Source organism: Ovis aries, chromosome 18 (genome assembly GCF_016772045.2).
Source record: "Ovis aries strain OAR_USU_Benz2616 breed Rambouillet chromosome 18, ARS-UI_Ramb_v3.0, whole genome shotgun sequence".
In the NCBI taxonomy this organism is placed as follows: Eukaryota; Metazoa; Chordata; class Mammalia; order Artiodactyla; family Bovidae; genus Ovis; species Ovis aries.
Window position 1 is genome coordinate 19933783 of NC_056071.1, and position 19943 is coordinate 19953725.

Below are 19943 nucleotides of genomic sequence, written 5' to 3' on the forward strand. Positions count from 1 at the left end.
TCCTTTTACAAATGAGTTCTTTAGGGCCCAGCAAGGTTAAGTGACTTCTTCAAGGTCACCAGCTAAGAAGGGGCAGAGCAAGCACAAAGACCCAGGTCCCAGGCTGGGACATCTCACCTGGAATCTGTGCCTCCATCTGAAAATAACGCCCTTCGTCATGGGGGAGCAGTGAGAAGCACAGGCCCTCGCACCGGTGGTGATGGAGGTGCCCCAGCGTGTCTTAGAGACCAAAGACGATACTGAAAGTTCTTTTCCTGTTGAGCCTTTGGCAACACCTTGGATTACTTTTTAAATGTCAAGACGACAGATGGAATTTTAACTATCATTTACAGCACCAAAATCCCGCTCATAAAAAGACTGTGTTAGGGGACCTCCCTAACAGTCCAGTGGTTAGGACACCAAGCTTCCACTGCAGGGGGCATGGGCTCCATCCCTGGTCAAGAAACTAAGGTCCTAGATGATGTGTGGCGCAGCCAAAAAAAATAGAAAAGAAAAAAGACTGTGGTGGGAGCAGAGAAATGTGGGGCTTGGAGTGAAGGAAGCACTGATCAGGTGCACCCGTAGGTGGGGTGGGGAAGGGAAAATGTCTGCTTTCCGTCTAATGCATACTCAGCCCTAGGCTGCCAGAGGCCCATGGTAACTGAATTTCACTTGCCCAGAAAGGGAGAGGGGACACACAAAAAGTACATATGTGCTTAGTCGTGTCCTAGTCTTTGCGAGTCCATGGGCTGCAGCCCACCAGGCTCCTCTGTCCATGGGATTTCCCAGGCAAGAATACCGGAGTAGGTTGCCATTTCCTCCTCCAGGGGATTTTCCCAACCCAGAGATCGAACCCGTGTCTCCTGTGTCTGCTGTATTGCGGGCCAATTCTTTACCCCCTGAGCCACCGGGGAAGCCACCAAAAGTTCACTAGAAGCTAAGTTTGATATGGCTGAGACAAGTGCAGAATATTAATTTTTAGTGGCAGGTCGAACTTAGAAAGAAGACCATAAAATAAAATGCAGTGAGAGAAATGAACATGAATATCAAAAAGTTAGTCCACAACTGCCAGTTAATTCCTGGTTTAATGTATACAGTGCACATGTACGCATGCACGCACATAAAGAATCTCCCTCACACAGACTGACACACACACTTCTTCTAAATCTACACTTCACTAAGGCCCAGTTCTAATTCTAGCTGCGCCATAAGTCCTTTCCCCACGTATTTTTTTTTTCCTGGACTACTTATTCTTGTCCCCAAGTTTCTAAAGTCAGTGTAGCCCAAATGCAGACTTCTTTACCCCCCAGCTAAAATGAGGATTCTATTTGATTGTGGTTCTACACAATGCTTAGCACAGTTCCAGGCACACCGTACGTAGGTCCTCAGGTCTTTAAGTCCCCTGGAGTTCAAGGAAGGTGGCCCTAGCCATGTACAGTAGAACCACCCTGCTTCTCGGAGCTTCAGCTCAAGGCTCCGCATTTGGACCATAATAATTAGAAACCTCTCATAGGATTACCTTCAGAAATTAAATCCAATTTTAAACCCTTGGTGTTTTTCAAGGGTTGAGGAAATTAATTCTCTACTGCATTTGCTATTAAAAAATCTTGTAGGAGGACATTGCCTGTCACATTACTCAAGGTCCCCTTATGTAAAGTCTTGAAGAATTTTTTTTTTTTTAATAAATTTGTGCCAGAAAAATCCCTCTTTTCTCTGAGTGTCTTCCTGGGAGATAAGAGTGTAACATATGTGCATTTTGGAGACTCTCAAGTCTAGCTAGGTTTCCCTTTTCCCCCTGGCAGTCAGAAAGCTCAGATACAGTCTAGACTTAGTCACATGCTCAGTTTTATATATCTTGACGTAGGTATTTTCCTTGTTCAGAATTTCTTTTCTTTTTAGATTTTGTTCATTGCCATTTTGAAGCTATTTTTGGTAATAAAAGAAATTGTAGTCATTATGAATTTTGGAAAAGAGAAAGAAAAGTTTGCCTATGCTTTAATAATAACCCAGCCAGGGTAACATCCATGAAGATTTAGGGAGATAGTAATTCCTCCTGTGTAATTAGAAATTACAGACTGAGAGAGTCTAGAAATAACAGTGGTTGAAACGTGCAAGGGTTTATTTTCTCACAGAAAAGAAATCCTGAGGTAGGCAGTCTAAGTCTGATGTGGTGGCTCCATGGAATCATCAGGGACCCCGGCCTCTGTCTTTCTCCTCTGCTGTCCTCTCAGTGTGGCTCCTGGAGCGACTTCATGGTCCCTTCATGGCCCAGGATGGCTGTCGGAGTTGCAGCCCTCTTGCCTGCATTCCAGGGAGGCAGGGAGGGGAAAAGGCAGAACAGTTAATGCCCTGCCTTTCTAGGCATCTCCCCAGAAAGCAGACCAGCCCCTTCAGAACAGGCCCACATTTAGTCACGTGGACTCTCCTACCTACAACATAAGTTGGGGTCTGTAATTGTTTTTTTCTAGCTAGGCACGTTTTCTGGGTTTCTGTTCCAAAGAAAGCAGAGACTTCTTTTGTTCTTTTCTCTTCCGGGCACTCCACAGGGCATATGGGATCTTAGTTCCCTGACCAGGGATTGAACCTATGTCCCCTGCTTTAGAAGCATGGAGTCTTAACTACTGGACTGACATGACAGGGAAGTCCTGGGACTTCTTACTGGGAAGCACTCAGCAGTTAACTGCATTTCTGAATCTTTCTCTGCGCACGTCCATCCAGTATTCACTTGAAGCTATCTCAAATACTTTGTGGAAAGAGTAAAACTGCAGGAGGCTTCCCTGGTGGTCAAACGACTAAGACTCTGTGCTCCTGATGCAGGAGGCTTGGGTTCAATCCCCAATAAGGGAACTAGATCCCACATACTACAACTAACAGTTCACTTGTCCCAGCTAAGTGCTCTTTTGTCTTAACTAAAGATCCTACATTAAAAAAAAAAAAAAAAACCACATGCCACAACTAAAACCCAGCACAGCCAAATAAATAAATAAAAATAAAATACGCCTTTCCATAATTCTTCTGTATTAACTTATCATTTATACATATACTGATAGTGTATGTTTTGAATATTCAATCAACATAGACTTATTCAGGGCTAGTAGGGACCTTGGTCTTCCCTGGTGGCTCAATGGTAAAGAATCTGCCTGCTAGTGCAAGAAATGAGAGTTTAATCCTTGGATGTGGAAGATCTCCTGGAGAAGGGAATGGCAACCTACTCCAATATTCTTGCCTAGAGAATCCCATGGGCAGAGGAGCCTGGTGAGGGCTATAGTCCTTACCATCGCAAAGAACTGGACATGACTCAGTCACTAAACAACAACAACCCTTTCCCCAAGGGTTGCATATTCGGATGCCTATAGCAACCATTCAGGTACCATCGGTGATTAAGGAGGTCAAAGATCATTGTTGAGGACCATGTGGGAACGCTGGCCACCTGGAGAGAGCACACTCTGTCTAGAGGGTCAGCCGCACTCAACTCCACGCATTGCTGCCATGTGAGAATGCTGCATCAGTTTCCCAAACCTTTGGATTTTTTTTTTCTTCTCAAGAGAAACCAGAGATTCAGATTTTTATCTGCAAACTCCTGGTGTTTATATAACTTTGTTCAGTTCAGTTCAGTCGCTTAGTCGTATCCGACTCTTAGTGGCCCCATGAATCGCAGCACGCCAGGCCTCCCTGTCCATCACCAACTCCCGGAGTTCACTCAAACTCACGTCCATTGAGTCTGTGATGCCATCCAGCCATCTCATCCTCTGTTGTACCCTTCTCCTCCTGCCCCCAATCCCTCCTAGCATCAGAGTCTTTTCCAATGAGTCAACTCTTCGCATGAGGTGGCCGAAGTACTGGAGTTTCAACTTTAGCATCATTCCTTCCAAAGAACACCCAGGGCTGATCTCCTTTAGAATGGACTGGTTGGATCTCCTTGCAGTCCAAGGGACTGTCAGGAGTCTTCTCCAACACTACAGTTCAAAAGCATCAAATCTTCGGCACTCAGCTTTCTTCACAGTCCAACTCTCACATCCATACATGACTACGGGAAAAACCATAGCCTTGACTAGACAGACCTTTGTTGGCAAAGTAATGTTTCTGCTTTTCAATATGCTGTCTAGGTTGGTCATAACTTTTCTTCCAAGGAGTAAGCGTCTTTTAATTTCATGGCTGCAGTCACCATCTGCAGTGATTTTGGAGCCCCCCAAAATAAAGTCTGACACTGTTTCCACTGTTTCCCCATCTATTTCCCATGAAGTCATGGGACCAACTTAGCAGCTAGTAAATTCAATTAAAAAAAATGCCAACCAAATGCAGTGCCATCCCATGGGTTGCCAGTTTAAGGTCTCTGATCTGGCACATCCCTTGTGTTTTAGTGGACAGCCAAGCCCTGGAAAGGTCAGGTGGCTTGTGATGTGGCTGGAGACATGCTCCTTAGTACCCTGCCCCCAACAAAGCCATTCTAATTTGTCTCAGAATAGGAAAAAATAATAAATATTTGAATTTCAGCAAGGCTACTCTGAAGGTTAATTGAATCTCCCCTCCAACTGGCTTTCATTTTCTTTTTAAATCATTTCGGTTTGATGGAATCAGAAAAGAAAAACTGGGCTTGAATCCCAGCTCTACTATGTTACAGCTTCATGATTTTTTGCAAGCTCTTGGTGTCTCATTTGTGTTTTCCTCTACCATCCACTTTCGTTCTTGTTTCTCTTTTTCTTACTTTTCCTCTTTTCAAGTAGCACAGCGTGGTGGTTAAAAACACGTTCTTTGGAGCCTGATATGTGTCTTAGTTTCTCTACCTGCTACCTGCGTGACCTTGAGCAGGTCACTCAAGTTTTCCACGGCTCAGTTTCCTCATCGGTTGTCGTTGTTCAGTCACTCAGTCATGTCCAACTCTAACCTCATGGACTGTGGCACGCCAGGCTTCCCTGTCCTTCACCATCTCCTGGAGCTTGCTTGAATTCATGTCCATTGAGTCGGTGAAGCCATCCAACCATCTCCTCTGTTGCCCCCTTCTCCTCCTGCCTCCAGTCTTTCCCAGCATCAGGGTCTTTTCCAGTGAGTCAGCTCTTCCCATCAGGTGGCCAAAGTATTGGAGCTTCAGCTTCAGCATCAGTCTTCCAATGAATATTCAGGGTTGATTTCCTTTAGGATTGACTGATTGGATCTCCTTGCAGTCCAAGGGACTCTCAAGAGTCCTCTCATCTGTAAAATGGAATAATAATAGTACCTACCTCAGAGGTACTCTTAAAAGCATCAGGACGCGCTTTACATGAAATATAAGGGGAGCTCTTTAAACACTGCTGTCTCTCCCCCTTCCCATTTCTCTTTTTGTTTCCTCTGCTGCTTTGGAAGCCACGGGTCTTTAACACAGAGGGCCCGGCTCTGGTTCCCCATCTCACAGTGAGCGCTTTCAGCCCTGAATGGCCCAGCACAGCCAGCCTCCAGCCCGCAGTAAGCCCCAGATCTGGCAGGTGCTATGGCTCCCCACTCATTACTTTCAGTTCTGTTCCATTTCTGGAACTGCATTTTTGAGCCCATCTGTGCCCTTTTACTTTTCTCAGCTCCTATTTTTTCTGTCATTTCTGTATATTTGGAAGAGATGAAACAAGTCAGCTGCCTGCTATCTCGACCTAAACCCGGCCAAATTATTTCATCAGTCACACAGAGATGATCCTTGTCGTCGTTGGGTATCTCTGGAAATGATGTTATGAGATAAAGGACAAAAGCAGCATGAGTTTACATTAGCCAAAGTTGTGAACGCAGCAGATAACTCGTCCTGGAAACCACAGAGCCTGCCAGTCTGTGGGTTCACCAAGATTTCCCCCAGCAGGTCTGGCCAAGAGTGCGTCACATATGTTAATTAAAGAAATCGTTTTGGGTTTGTTTTTTTTTTTTCTAACGACTTTAAATGCAAAAAACTTAAACTATGCTTATATTTCAATTAAATTGCTTCTTTCTCAACCTGTAAAATGTCACTATCCAATCTTTTCAGCTTTTAGGTTAAATCGAATAAGAGATCTGACCTGACCAGCCCAGCTGTTCAACTCTTCTTCAAGATCAATTTGTATTCGCAGCAGAGAAGAGCTGGTGACGTAGGTACGTATTGGCGAAACTCTTATTTTTGCTTCTTCTCCCTACCTTCCCAACATTCATAAGTGGTGAGTGAAAGTAGGGGTGGAGGGATTTATTTTATGTTTTTAATTCAATGTGTCTACTCTAGATCAGCCAGAAAACTGGTCAAGCCACTCAGTGCACCTTCTCCTTTCTTTGCAATTAAGAGGACAAGGAGGATGTCTATTTCAGTTTCATATCACCAGCATCCTGCCAGAAAAACTAGAAATCCTCCTAGGTTTTGATTTCAGCCCCCTAATCACTACACTTAAAAGTCTCTATGAAAATTAAGACAACACTATTTCAATCAACTGTACTTCAGTAAATAGCAAGCTGTGTCATCTTGGATATTTGTTTCGAGTTGGTTCAACTGGCAGGTGGCCGGGTTTTGGAGATATGAGGACAAGGACACAGGTGGGACCGCTAGAGCATCTTTGAGTATGGTGCTGTGTGCTTGCTTAGGTCACAGGCCTCCTGGAGAATCTGATCATATCTGCAAGCCCTCTTCCCAGAAAACTGTACAAACACACACACCTTCACACATAATTTCAGGAAGTTCCCAGAAACCCATAGGGGACCTATGGATCCCAAGTTAAAAGAATCCTTGTTTTAAAGGTTTGGGGAACAGCCTTTGAGAGACATGACCCCAGAAGTTAAGTTTTAAGGAAACCGTCAGCTCATAAAAGGTCAAAGGTTGATGCAGCTGAAAAGTATATTCTGAGGTTCAGCCTTGATTCTAAACCATGCCAGATAAATTAAAAAAAATTATTTTCTTGTCCTGATGGTGAGTTAAGGAACTGGGTTCTTTTTTTTTTTTCCAACTGGACTACAGTTGATTTACAGCGTTGTGTTGGTTTCCCGTGTACAGCAAAGTGATTCCATTATACATATACATACATTCATTATTTTTTAGATTCTTTTCTCATATTAGGTTGTTACAGAATGTTGAGTCTTGTTCCCTGAGCTATAAAGTAGATCCTTGTTGGTTATCTTATATATAGTAGTGTGTGTGTGTGTATCCCAAGTTCCTGATTTATCCCTCCCCCACTCACATTTCCCCTTTGGTAACCATCAGTTTGTTTTCAGTATCTGTAAGTCTGCTTCTGTTTTGTAAATAAGTTTATGTTTCTTTTTAAAAATTAGATCCCACATATGAGTGATGTCATAAGATATTTGTGGGATCTTTGATTGCCTTTCCTCACTCAGTTGGAACCCCCTGCCAGAGATGGTCTGCCCTGTATTTGCCACAATCGCCTTGATTTTAGCAAAGGGCTTCCAAGACCTCTCTGGCCTGACCGTGGGTCTCAGATGAGTTCGTTTGGTTCTGCCCCAAACACATTTTTGAGAGATCGTTTTGTCCTGCCTCTTTTCTCTGTACTGCTGGCCACTGGGCTTGTCCTGCTGTTTTCAGCAGAGGCTACTTGAAACCATTCCAGGGGAAGCTGTTGCCATAGCGACCTTGGCTGCCAGGAGTTACCATTTTCTTCTTTTTGTTAGCTTGTAGTTTCCCTGAGTTTGAAGGTAATGGCTGATGTTCTGATTTCCTGCAGTGCAGCGAGGAAAAGACTGGATTTTTGTTATTGTTGTTGGTGTTTGTTTTTTTTAAAGTTTGGAGGGATATATGTGAGTGTGTGTGTATGTGTTTTGTGTACAAGATAAAGCTACCTGAAAAGATGAAAAACTAGATATGCGTGTATATTTTCCATACTCCAGTTTTTAATTTTGATCTAGCAGTTGAATGGTGGTCCACTTTCAGCCCAGTTTTGGAGACTAATGACTGTAGACAGTTGCCTTCAGTAGGGGGAAAAGGTGACTGAGTTCCATTTCACACCGCCTGCGACTCCCAGGAGTAAAGACCTCTGGGAGCTCGGCTTAGTCTGAACTTGACTCCAGCGCCAGGACTGCCTCCAAGGGAGCAGGTGGCTGAATCAGGCTCTTCCTGCTCTGAAAACAAAGGTGGGGCCCACAGGCATGACAGCCACACCTGGTGGCCACGCAGTCCCATCTCACGTCTGTCCAAGGCTGTAAACACCACACCTGATGCACGGCCGGGGCACCAGGTGCAGGTGAAATCTGAGGAAAGTCAAGGCTGCCTGGTAACAGAAATCAGAGCTGGTCTCCTGGTCCCTCTTGTGCCTTTCCAGCTGGACTTCTTTCTCCTGCTCTCATCAGGTTTTATTTATTTCTTTTTTAAACTTTTGGTCCTGCCACACTGCATGTGGGATCTTAGTTCCTAGACCAGGGAGGTCAGACCTGCACTGCCTATGTTGGAAGGTGGATTCCTAACCACTGGGCCACCAGGGAAGTCCTCTCCTACGCTCAGCAGGACGCTATTCTCAGCATTTTCCAGTTTGCCCATCTTAGAAATAAATGTTCATTTGTTGTTTTCAGTTGCTAAGTTGTGTCTGACTCTTTGCGACCCCATGGACTGCAGAACCCAGGCTTTCCTATCCTTCGCTATCTCCCAGAGTTTGCTCAAACTCATGTCCATTGAGTCTGTGACACCATCCAACCATTTCATCCTCTGTCACCCCCTTCTCCTCCTTCCTCAATCTTTCCCAGCATCAGGGTCTTTTTCAGTGAGTCAGCCAAAGAATTGGAGCTTCAGCTTTAGCATCAGTCCTTCCAATGAACATTCAGGGTTGATTTCCTTTAGGATTGACTGGTTTGATTTCCTTGTAGTCCACGGAACTCTCAAGAGTCTTCTTTGGCACCACAGTTTGAAAGCCAACACCCAGCCCAGTTTATCAGTGCTCAGGATTTTTGTGACCGTTGTTGCCAGTTCATTGGCGGCTATAAGGGCACTGATAGGAATCAGTCAGGGTGGGTTCTGTGGGCCCTTCTGGATTGTCGCCGTTCCCCACTGACTTTGTCTCTGTGTGGTGAGGTCTTCCCTCTACACATGCTTCTAAACCCACCTGTGCCCCTGCTCCCCAGATCAAGATGAACGCCATGATGGAGACCTCCGAGCTCCCGGCCGTATTTGACGGGGTGAAGCTGGCCGCGGTGGCTGCCGTGCTGTACGTGATTGTCCGGTGTTTGAACCTGAAGAGCCCCACAGCTCCGCCCGACCTCTACTTCCAGGACTCGGGGCTCTCGCGCTTCCTGCTCAAGTCCTGTCCTCTCCTGACCAAAGAGTGAGTAGCCCTCAAACCCACCTGTACACCTGCCTGCTGATCTGTCTGTCATTACACTGTTCAAAGAAGAACCTTCTCCCCATGGGTCCTCAAGGCATCTATGTGAACTAGTGTCACTGATGGTAAAATAGCCACCATCTCTGTAGGAGTCTGGCACTTGAATCCCGGTGGGTAGGGGACGACTCAGATCTTTGTTGCCCGAAGTCATCCTTTCTTCCACAGTGCGGTGTCATCAACCATGTCAAGGAGTTTGCAGAAAACTGTTGTCATTTTTAGGTGGATGCAGAAAACTTGGACAGTATTTTGCGTGTGTGCGGACTCAGTCATGTCCGACTCTGTGTGACCCCATTGACTGTAGCCCACTAGGGTCCTCTGTCCGTGGAATTTTCCAGGCAAGAAAACTGGAGTGTGTTGCCCCTTCCTTCTCCAGGGGATCTTCCCAACCCAGAAATCGAACCCGGGTCTCCTGCATTACAGGCAGATTCTTTATCACCTGAGGCCAGTTCTAAGATGGAAGTCTTCCTGACCCCAAATAATTAATGAGAAAAAAAAGCATAGGTTTCTTGGGTACCTTTGGTCTGCCCTATTGAAAAATATACATTAGCTAAGAGAATCCACTCTAAGAGAAGGTTTTCATTCCAGTTCAGTTCAGTTCATTCTCTCAGTCGTGTCCGACTCTTTACAACCCCATGAACTGCAGCACTCCAGGCCTCCCTGTCCATCACCAACTCCCGGAGTCCACCCAAACCCATGTCCATTGAGTCGGTGATGCCATCCAACCATCTCATCCTCTGTCGTCCCCTTCTCCTCCTCCTCTCTATCTTTCCCAGCATCAGGGTCTTTTCAAATGAGTCAGCTCTTTGCATCAGGTGGCCAAAGTATTAGAGTTTCAGCTTCAACATCAGTCCTTCCAGTGAACACCCAGGACTGATCTCCTTTAGGATAGACTGGTTGGATCTCCTTGCAGTCCAAGGGACTCTCAAGAGTCTTCCCCAACACCACAGTTCAAAAGCATCAATTCTTCGGTGTTCAGCTTTCTTTACAGTCCAACTCTCACATCCATACATGACCACTGGAAAAACCATAGCCTTGACTAGATGGACCTTTATTGACAAAGTAGTGTTTCTGCTTTTTAATATGCTGTCTAGGTTGGTCATAACTTTCCTTCCAAGGAGTAAGCGTCTTTTCATTCCAAGTTAACCAGATTTCCCTGCAGAAGCCCCAGCTCTGTGTTTTGGAGGTGACAGGGGTGAGCACAGCTTCTGACAGAAGTGAAACAGTAGTTGTGAAAGAGACAGAATCTGTGTTCCACACCACACATGCTGTTTATTTCCAGGAGACAGATTTGACAGGATCTTCATTGAGGCACGTGGAATCTAGTTCCCTGACCAAGAATCAAACCTGGGCTCTCTGTATTGGGAGCACGGAGTCTTAGCCACTGGACCACCAGGGACGTTCCTGAATGATTCTCTTCAAAGAGCAGATGGGCAGCAGAGACACCTGAGAGTCTGGGCTCTTGCTTTGTCCTCTTTGGTTGTCTAGTTCATTTCCGCAGCCAAGAGTAAAGAGCTGTGGGCTATGGGTATTTTGGGTGTCTGTGTACAGTTTGCTTGTTAGTCATAATGCCGTGACCTTAAAAAGCTGTGATCAAGTTGAAGGAGACTTATAGCTCAGTTATATTGCCTAATACCTGTGAACTGCCATGTACAATATAAATCGTGGTGAACTTGGACCCGTCCCTGCTGAGGGGATTCCACGTCATAGTGAGCTCCACAACTATGATCAAGAGCGTGGTGTTCTTAGTAAGCAGTGTTTGCCATGGAAACTCTCCTCTCTGAGGAGTGTGCACAGCATTGGTGTGTTTTCAAAATCATCCAGCGTTTTTCTTCCATGTTTAATTTAGATAATTCACTCATCTGAACTGGCAAGGAACATTTGCACCCCCTACTTTCAGATGGGGTGGGATGCAGCTGGATCCAGTTCCTGGGTCTCTGTTTGTAGAGAGCTTTTGAAAAACCAAGGTGTTAAAAGCCCTACGAGATTATAGGCAGATGAGTACAAATTTCCACCCAGCATCAGTTCCTGAGTAATTAGAGGAAGCCCTGGGAAAGCTTCTCCCATCTAGGCTCTTTGGAAAACATCATGTAAAGTTTCAGTTAGTCAGTCGCTCAGTCGTGTCTGACGCTTTTGCAACCCCATGGACTCTAGCCCACCAGGCTTCTCTGTCCATGAGGCAAGAACATGAGTGGGTAGCCGTTTCCTACTCCAGGGGATCTTCTCGAGCCAGGGATCAAACCCGAGTCTCCTGAGTCTCCTAGGTTTGATTTCACAATAATTGTTCAAAGCATTAAAAAAAAAACACCTGATTTTTGGCAAGGTTTTTCCTAACCTGGTTTCTTGGTTTCCTTTGAAAAACAGCCTGGAGACATAAGTCCAACAGTTTCTCTTTGCTTTTTCTTCTTCCTGTACACTTTCTTGATGAACCTATCGAACTTCAAGGTTGGATTTGTTTTCCTCTCATTTTAAGGATGGGGAGATGAGGAGTAGTAGGGGAGAGCCTGGACCCAAGTCTGTGACCCCAGAGCTGGCTCCTTTCTTGTCCACAGGGAGGGGCAACAGTGACCTTTCTCAGGGTGCAGGCGAGGGACGGGAAGCAGAGAGCAGTAAGGGGCCAGTCTGAGACAAAAGTCTTTAGCTGGGCTAGCCCTGGAGTGGCCTTCCAATTTCTGCATGACCCTCTTGCTATTTTAATCATTGTTGGAAGCTGGTGGCCTTGATGTTTTTTCTGTGTGGCCTTTCTGGCAACAGCCTTTCGTGTATTTGAAGCCGAGCTCAGGAAGCTTATCTGTTATGGGTAAAAGTGCTTCTTCCAGGACTTTGAAGATTTTTTTTTCCTACAGGAAGCCTGTCTACGGCCTTCACAAACAACTGTCTCGGCTAAAGATTTCACTTAACTGATTTAAAACAAGCTGATGGGGTTATTCAGTAACCCTGACGGAAAGCAGCCAGTTAATCATGACTTACGTGTGAAATCATGGACATAGCCTTTTGATGTTCTGGTGCAGGAAAAAAAAAAGTCGGTGAAAGGTGAACAGTGAAAACATGTTAGGAGAACAGGGATTTTTTCCCCCCTCTTTTCAGCATTACAGTCAGTTTTTAAGTCTGTCTTGAGATCACCTACCCAAAGATACATCAGAAATGAATTTTTCAATGTCTCGAGGGAAACTTTTCTAAGGTGAGGTGATAAGTCTCTTGTTCACTTAGTAACAGGTCAATATTTACCTAGTGGTTCAATTTTTGTTCTCAAAAAGTGTTCGATTTCAGTGAAACAGGCAGACTAAAAAGCTCGAATCAGGATTATGAGAAAATTTAGATGGTGATACAGATGTCCATTTTTTTCTCAAATAAAAAATCTAAAGCATGTTTGTTTTCTTCTAAACGGAGGATAAGGTGAAACACAAAAATCATCTGTGAGTCTCCTCCTTGGGGATATACATCACTACTACGTTGGTCATCATGCCTGCAGGGTTTCTGCTGCTGCAGATCATTTCCCCCAACAAAATCAGGGGCATACGTAGCATTTGGTAACCTGCTTTAACACTTAGCATACCACGGGGACTTCTCTGGTGGTCCAGTGGTTAAGAATCTCCCCTTCCAACACAGGAGCCGAGGGTTCGATCCCCGGCGGGAGAACTTAGATTTCGTAGGCCACATGGTGCGGCCCAAAAATTTAAAAACAAACAAAAAACAAAACAGTACGCCGTGGACATTTATCTACACTACTACATATCTTCTAACATTTGATTTTTAGCAGCTTCAGAATTCTGTCAACTGTTCAAGTGTCCTAATGGCTGTTGGCCACAGTGGTGCAGAGAAAAAGCCTTCATCTGAAATGTGGATTAGGATGCAAACTGAGATCTTCTTCTAAACAAGGGGGACCCCTGGACCACGTGACAGGCCCTCTGGTCCTTGGTTTCCTTGTGTGTGAAATGAAGCAGTCTTACAAAGCCCCTTCTCATCATGAAGGTATGACCAGACAGTACTATCTAAGAAAGCATCAATTTTTTTAAAATTTATACATGTGACACACACTACATAGACTTCTAATGCCCCAGCTTTTTGTTGGGGTGAATGACTCAATGGCTAGAAGTCACAGAGGGTGTGAAGAGATAAACATTCTAGAGTTCTGCTTTACATATATCTCTAGTTTTAAGCTGTGAAGAAAAGGCTGAATGTTTCTTCTGGTAGTTCTTTAATTGTAATGCATGAGAAAAAACAGGGCCAATTGACCCCATCATTCTAGCTGTGTTTCCTGCCCTTTCTCCCATCCTAACTCAGATTGGAGCATCCCTGCGTGGCTTGGAAAATGAGTTGTGCTATGGACTGAATTGTGTCCCCCCAAAATTCATATATTGAGGACCTAACTCCTTATATGATGATATTTGGAGATGGGGTCTCTAGGAGACTATATGGTCTAGATAAGGTTGTATGGGTGGGACTTTTATGATAAGATTAGTGCCCTTATAGGAAAAGGAAGAGCACCAGTGCTCTGTCCGTATCATATAAAGACACAGCAAGAATGCGGCCTTCCACAGGCCAGGAAAGGCGCTTTCACCAGGAATCAAATTGGCTGACACCGTGATCCTGGTCTTTCATCATCTAAAATTGTGAGAAATAATTTCTGTTAGTTAAGCTAAAAAGATAAGTAAAAATAAATGAGTAAAATGAAACTGGCCGTTCTCCTGCGGTACCCTTTCAACGCCAACATCCTCTGAGTCTAGGACCACTGCGTCATCACCAAGCATTGAAAGAGTTTCTTAGAAGGACCCTGGGTTGGGAGCCCTAGCGACCAGGTAAGGACAGGAACCCAAAGAGAAGGGTTTTCTTGTGTATCTGCCCACTCCTAACCATTCTCACCCCCTTTGCTCTAGGACAAGGGGACGCTGGACCCCTTGGACCTTTGCTTTTTTAAGGACTTTGTTGAGCTATCATTTACATATAGTAAAATACACAAACCCTATGTATACAGCTCAGGGCCTTTTGCATATATATTTACCTATGTAACTGCCACTCCCCTGTGCTTTACAGGAATGTCCCAAGTCACCTCTTGCCTCTGACCCACTTTGTCGCTCTACCACTTGAGTTGGGTTCTTTAAGCAGGCCAGCACCCAGAGTGCAACACTGTGACCCTAGCCTATCCCAGCCTCACCACCCATGGCATTTTGCATTGCCCATTAAGTGCCTGCCCCTTAGGCACTTGTCCCTGGCCCCCCCCAAATCTCCTCTTTCTCTCCACCAAGATACCTTCTTACCCTGCAAGAAAAACTTAACTAGCATGACTTCCCTGGTGGTCCAGTGGCTAAGACTCTGAGCTCCAAATTCAGGGGGCCAAATTCCCTGTTTGGCGAACTAGATCCCACACGCTGCAACTAAGAACTGGTGCAACCAAATAAATACATTTTTCTTTTTTGAGTATGTCATAAAAAAAGAAAAAACTTAAATAGCTTCTATTCTGAGAAACTTTGCCTGACTACTCCCAGCTCCTCTTCAGTCAGAATGAGAACAACATTTCCATGGGATTCTTGTTTAGAGTCTACTCTCGTGAATGAGCAGAGAGTAGACTCCAGACAACTCCTTTGCTTCTTCCTGCCCGAGTTTCCCCAGCATGTAGCTTCTGTGTCCATTCAGCATATTTCATCTTTTTCTGTAGGGCTTCCCTGGTGGCTCAGTGGGAAAGAATCTGCCTGCCAATGCAGGAGATGTGAGTTTGATCCCTGGGTAGGGGAAGATCCCCTGGAGAAGGGAATGGCAACCCACTCCAGTATTCTTGCCTGGAGAATCCCACGGACAGAGGAGCCTGGCAGGCTATAGTCCATGAGGTCGAAAACGAAATGGGCAATGGGTTGGGCATGACTTAGTGATAAACAACAACAGTCTTGTTCTGTAGAGGTTCGTACCTGTCTCTTTTCTTCACCAGTGGAATATATGTACCCCAAATCAGGATCCATATTCTTGACCAGACAGAACAGGATTCCAAGCCATTCCAAGTCTTAAATATAATGCTGCTTGTTGACCTTGCCCCTTGTTTTCCATAGACAGGTGTAGTTGAGGGATGTTCCCATTTTGGTTTGGTTTGGTTTCCCACTCCAGCTTAAGCAATCAGTGCTGCTCAGGGGCGCTTCAGGGAATCAGGTGTACCTTCAGCTCTGAGCTTAGGGCTTCCCTCTTAGTTCAGTCAGTAAAGAATCTGCCTGCAGTGCAGGAGACCCAGGTTCAGTCCCTGGGTTGGGCAGATCCCCTGGAGAAGGAAGTGGCAACCCACTCCAGTATCCTAGCCTGGAAGATCCCCTGGACAGAGGAACCTGGTGGGCTGCAGTCTATGGGGTTGCAGAGTTGGGCACGACTAAGTGACTAACACTTTCTCAGCTCTGACCAAGTTTTGCTTATTAGGAAGTCACTGTGCTGTCTCTGAAAGAGGATGGATTGGTTGTTTGGTCTTAAGTCAGGGCACACCCAGGTATATCCATAAAGGCGGTTTGCAGCCTCCGCCCTCCCCTTGTAGTTCCCATCACCAGCCCTGGTTTAGAAAGTGAAGACAGGAAGCAGGCGCCCTGTCTCTGGAAGCTGTTATTAAAATGCATACATTCCCTGTGAGAAGCCAGGCTTCCACTTTTTCACTCAGTAGTGGGCTCGTCAGTATGGATCGTGGTAGAGCTGAAGATGAAGGCTTCTAAGAAGACTGTGATGGAGCACTTAGCTAGTAGGCAAGCCTAAAAACAGATGACCAAGGTGTTTTTATGAGATGCAAGAGGCATCTGTGAAGCCCTGCACAGTCTAGTGAAGGGACACAGTGAGGTCAAATCATCAACCATATGCTTGTGGGTCCTTTCTTCCCCAGAGGCAGAAAAGGTAATAGCTTCCTTCTGTAACCCACTGCTGCCTGTATTAATAAGATCTGGATTTTATTACTCTCCATGGGTTTGAGAGACACCTGAAACTTGGAGTAGAGGGTCACACCTATTCCAGCACGAAGCCAAAAATACTAGCTGACTCATCTCTGCCAGTGGTGCCCTTTCTGAGCACTTCCTCTTTGAAGCTGCTTCAGACACTCATCAAACAACAGCAGAAACCCTGTGACCTTTCCATGGATTGTAGTGGGTTCGTCTTCTGTGTTTTTTTTTTATTTTCTTTTCTATTTATCGCCTCATTCACGAGAGTAGACTCCAAACAAGAATCCCATGGAAATGTTGTTCTCACCGTAATTAGCCCCTATCTTTAGTTTCCTGCCAGTGGTCATTCATTAGTCTGGGTTAATGAACATCGGAAGATTTACTTCTCTGAGGCTCTGTTGTTGGGAGGTATTTTCAAAAGATCATTTATTTTAAAGCCATTTCATTGTGGGGAAAAAAAATTTTTAGGGACTTTCCTGGCAGTCCAGTAGTTAGGACTCTGTTCTTCCTGCAGGGCATGGGTTGCATCCCTGGTCTAGGAACTAAAATCCCATATGACACGTGGTATGGCCAGAAAACAGAAACAAAAAATTTTATTGGTTTCTGCATACCTGTGCTTAATTATTTCTTCTCAGAAGCAATACCAGTTCTTTCTCTACGCAGGCATTCACACTCCCTTTCTATCAGTAATACTCACTTTTCTTTTATTTATCCCCAATAAAGGCCTTTTTCTATACATAAAAATACCATATATATATATTTTATATATATATATAGTTGCTGTTGTTTCGTCGCTAAGTCATGTTCAACTCTTTTTCGACCACGTGGACTGTAGCCATCCATGGGATTCTCCAGGCAAGAACTGGAGTGGGTTGCCATTTCCCACTCCAGGGGATCTTCCAACCTAGGGATTGAACCTGCATCCTGCATTGTCAGATGGATTGTTTTTTTTTTTTTTTTTCCAGATGGATTCTTTACCACTGAACCACCAAGGAAGCCATTCACACATGTATATATCCGTGTGTGTATATATATATCTCCTAGTATACCAAGGACATATTAAAAAAATTATAAGTACTCAACAGAAAAGCACTAATTCAGATCAGTCTGATATTGCAATATACGAAATTATTTTCAGATCTAAAGAGCAAAGGACTCAGTGTGTAAACTCCTACTCCCCTTTCCGTCTCCTGCCTTGCCTCCTTTTTATTTTACCGTCTCTTCTTAGTGGTGGTGTCACAGAGGAAGCTAGGACAAGAATCTTGGATGTGAACAATTGGTGTTTTCTCAGTCTTAAAGGAAATCATGCAAAAGCAGCTCCACACGTTCCCTTCCGGTCACATTGCCATCCCTGGGCCCCTCCTGGGTAGAAATTCCGGAGCCAGCATGGCTTATTTATAGTGAGTTAAAGATGAAAAGAATTTCATTATCTTGGACTTAAATTCTTAATTCCTTCTTGTTCACAGAGACATTCCAAATCAGATTTAGATCCTTTCCTTCTTGGCTGCACACTCAAGCTTTGTCCTTTTTATAGGATAATCTCCTAATTGCCAGGAGCCTTAATTCTATTGACCTGATTTTACCCATTTTAAGAACTGTGCAAATATTTCCTCAGATGCTTGTGGTAAACCATGAACAATTGATAAGTGGATCTGGCGCGCTCTGATGGGCTTACTATGTACGCACCAGACCTTCAGAGCACATTTGTTGAGAAACTTGCATTGCAAGAGAGTCCTTGAAAGATGAAAGACTCAGAAAGCATCTCTGTTGAGACTGATAATTGGTGGTTAGCTCCCGTGAGGTCGCCTTTTCAGGGGCCTTCATCTTAAAATGGCTTGTGTTTTTGATGACAGTGGCTCAAACCCAAGCTGTCAAGGTGAGAAAGTTGGATTGCTAAAGCTGGGTTACTGTCCTGTCATTAGGCTGACCAAACATCCCGATTTTCCTGGGACTTGATAGGGTTCCCAGAGTATGGAACTTTCCCACTAAAACCTGGGAAAGTACCAGATAAACAGGGATGCATCGGTCACTATCTGTTTGTCACTGTCTTCTGTGACCAGATGGTGAGGTTTTCGTAAGTGGGTGCGATTAGGGGTAAGTGTTTAGTTCGCCAGAGGTCAAGTGTAATTTAACCCTTGGATGTTGCCCACCTGTACTGTCTCTGCCCTAGCAGCTCAGTTATCCAAGAGACCAGGAGGAAAGTGCTGCCGCCTCTGAGGCCTCTTGTATTGACTTAAGACGAGAAAACTGTGAGACCGTGGAGAGATTCGTCCGCCTTCCTCTAACCTCGGGACAGGTTGTAGCCTCTTGTTAGAGACTCTGTGCCTTCATGGAAGAATTGCTGAAAGCTCTAAAAGGTTCAGAATCTAGAATATTTGAAACTCTCTTGATTTGGTTCAGATGGAAAGAACATCTTCTATGTGCCATCCACTCCCTAAAAGCATTCATTTTCAGTTTCTAAGAATGTATTACCTACCTGTTCCCCTGTTCATCATGCTTGAGTTTATCCTTCGGGGCCCTACCATGCCTTCAAAAAGGGAAAAGAAGCACGTGCTACAGCTGAGTCCATCACATGGTGTCAGACCCAGCACATCTGGATGGGCCGGTGGGCCTCTGCTTTGTGCAAGGCTGGCTGCATTGCCAAGTCACTTTCTCTTTCAGTTTTTTCCCAGACTAGGCTCCAGGGTCAATCTTTGTCCATCAGTCAGCCTTAATTTTATTTAAACTACTTTAAACCTAATTTCCTCTATAGGATTTGCCTGGGATTAGATCCACTTTTGTGATCCTTCTCAATATATAGTTGACTGAAAACAGGTCCAACATCCAGGAGTAGGAGCAGGCTTCATTTTCAAGAAACTGTGAAATTTCCAAGCGTAGCCAACTTTTGTCAGTTTTTTCTTGTTCTATTGATCCTGTAAATTTATTGCTTACGAATTTTGATCTCAAACTATTCCTTTTCTCTGCCAGCTCCCTGGCACAGCTCCCCTCACTGCGACAGTACACTCAATACTATGTACGCTTTATTAATAAAGTATAATTAAGACAGCAACTTGATTTTGAACGTGTGTTCTAGGGACTTCCCTGGTGGTCCAGTGGTTAAGACTTCACCTGCCAATGCAAGGGGTGTGGGTTCGATCCCTGGTTGGAGAGCTAAGATGCCACATGCCTCAGTGGCCCAAAAGCCAAAACATAAAACAAGCAATATTGTAACAAATTCAATAAAGACTTTTAAAAATCTTAAAAACATGTTCTAGAGGGTTCAAGTTAGGGATTGAACCAGGGTCTCCTTATTGCAGGCAGTTTCTTTACTATCTGAGCCACCTCCAGGGAAGCCTCCTCTGGAGGGTTAATAAATATGGTTTCTAAACTCTAACTGCCCTCATCAACATTCAGTGGTGTGGAGGGTAAAGAACTGACTGCCATTTTACTTCATCTTCATACAAAGCAGCAGCAAGTGAAGCAACCAATTTTGGAAGTCCAGTCCTCTGCAGCCACCTCGAGGATGCCTTCTATGCAAATGGAGTCTGTTGGGGGGACGGGGTTTTAGGATCAGAATCTGCTAAGTGGTATAATATTAATTCAAGGTAACCATCTTCCAGGGTTTTTAAGGAAACCTATCCCTCTGTGAAATTCCGGAAAGTGAAGCTTTTACTCCTACAGAAAACTGTAGTCCTTGACTAATCGATGTTTCAGATGGTTGGATAAGATGCCAACCCTGTCACCACTCCCAAGTGACGGTCTGCCAGACTGAGCGGCGCCATCGCCCAAGGGCCATGTC

At 44.7% G+C, this 19943-nt stretch overlaps 1 protein-coding gene across 1 annotated transcript in view; it reads left to right on the plus strand.

Moving 5' to 3' along the window:
• The window catches only part of ABHD2 (abhydrolase domain containing 2, acylglycerol lipase), a 110722-nt gene that overhangs the window by 23517 nt on the left and 67262 nt on the right, over window positions 1-19943 (plus strand). Inside the window, exons 2-3 of the mRNA XM_004017743.5 lie at window positions 5960-6063; window positions 9016-9215. Of these exons, the coding sequence (XP_004017792.1) occupies window positions 9022-9215 (194 nt within the window). The 5' untranslated portion in view covers window positions 5960-6063; window positions 9016-9021. The remainder of the gene's footprint in view (window positions 1-5959; window positions 6064-9015; window positions 9216-19943) is intronic.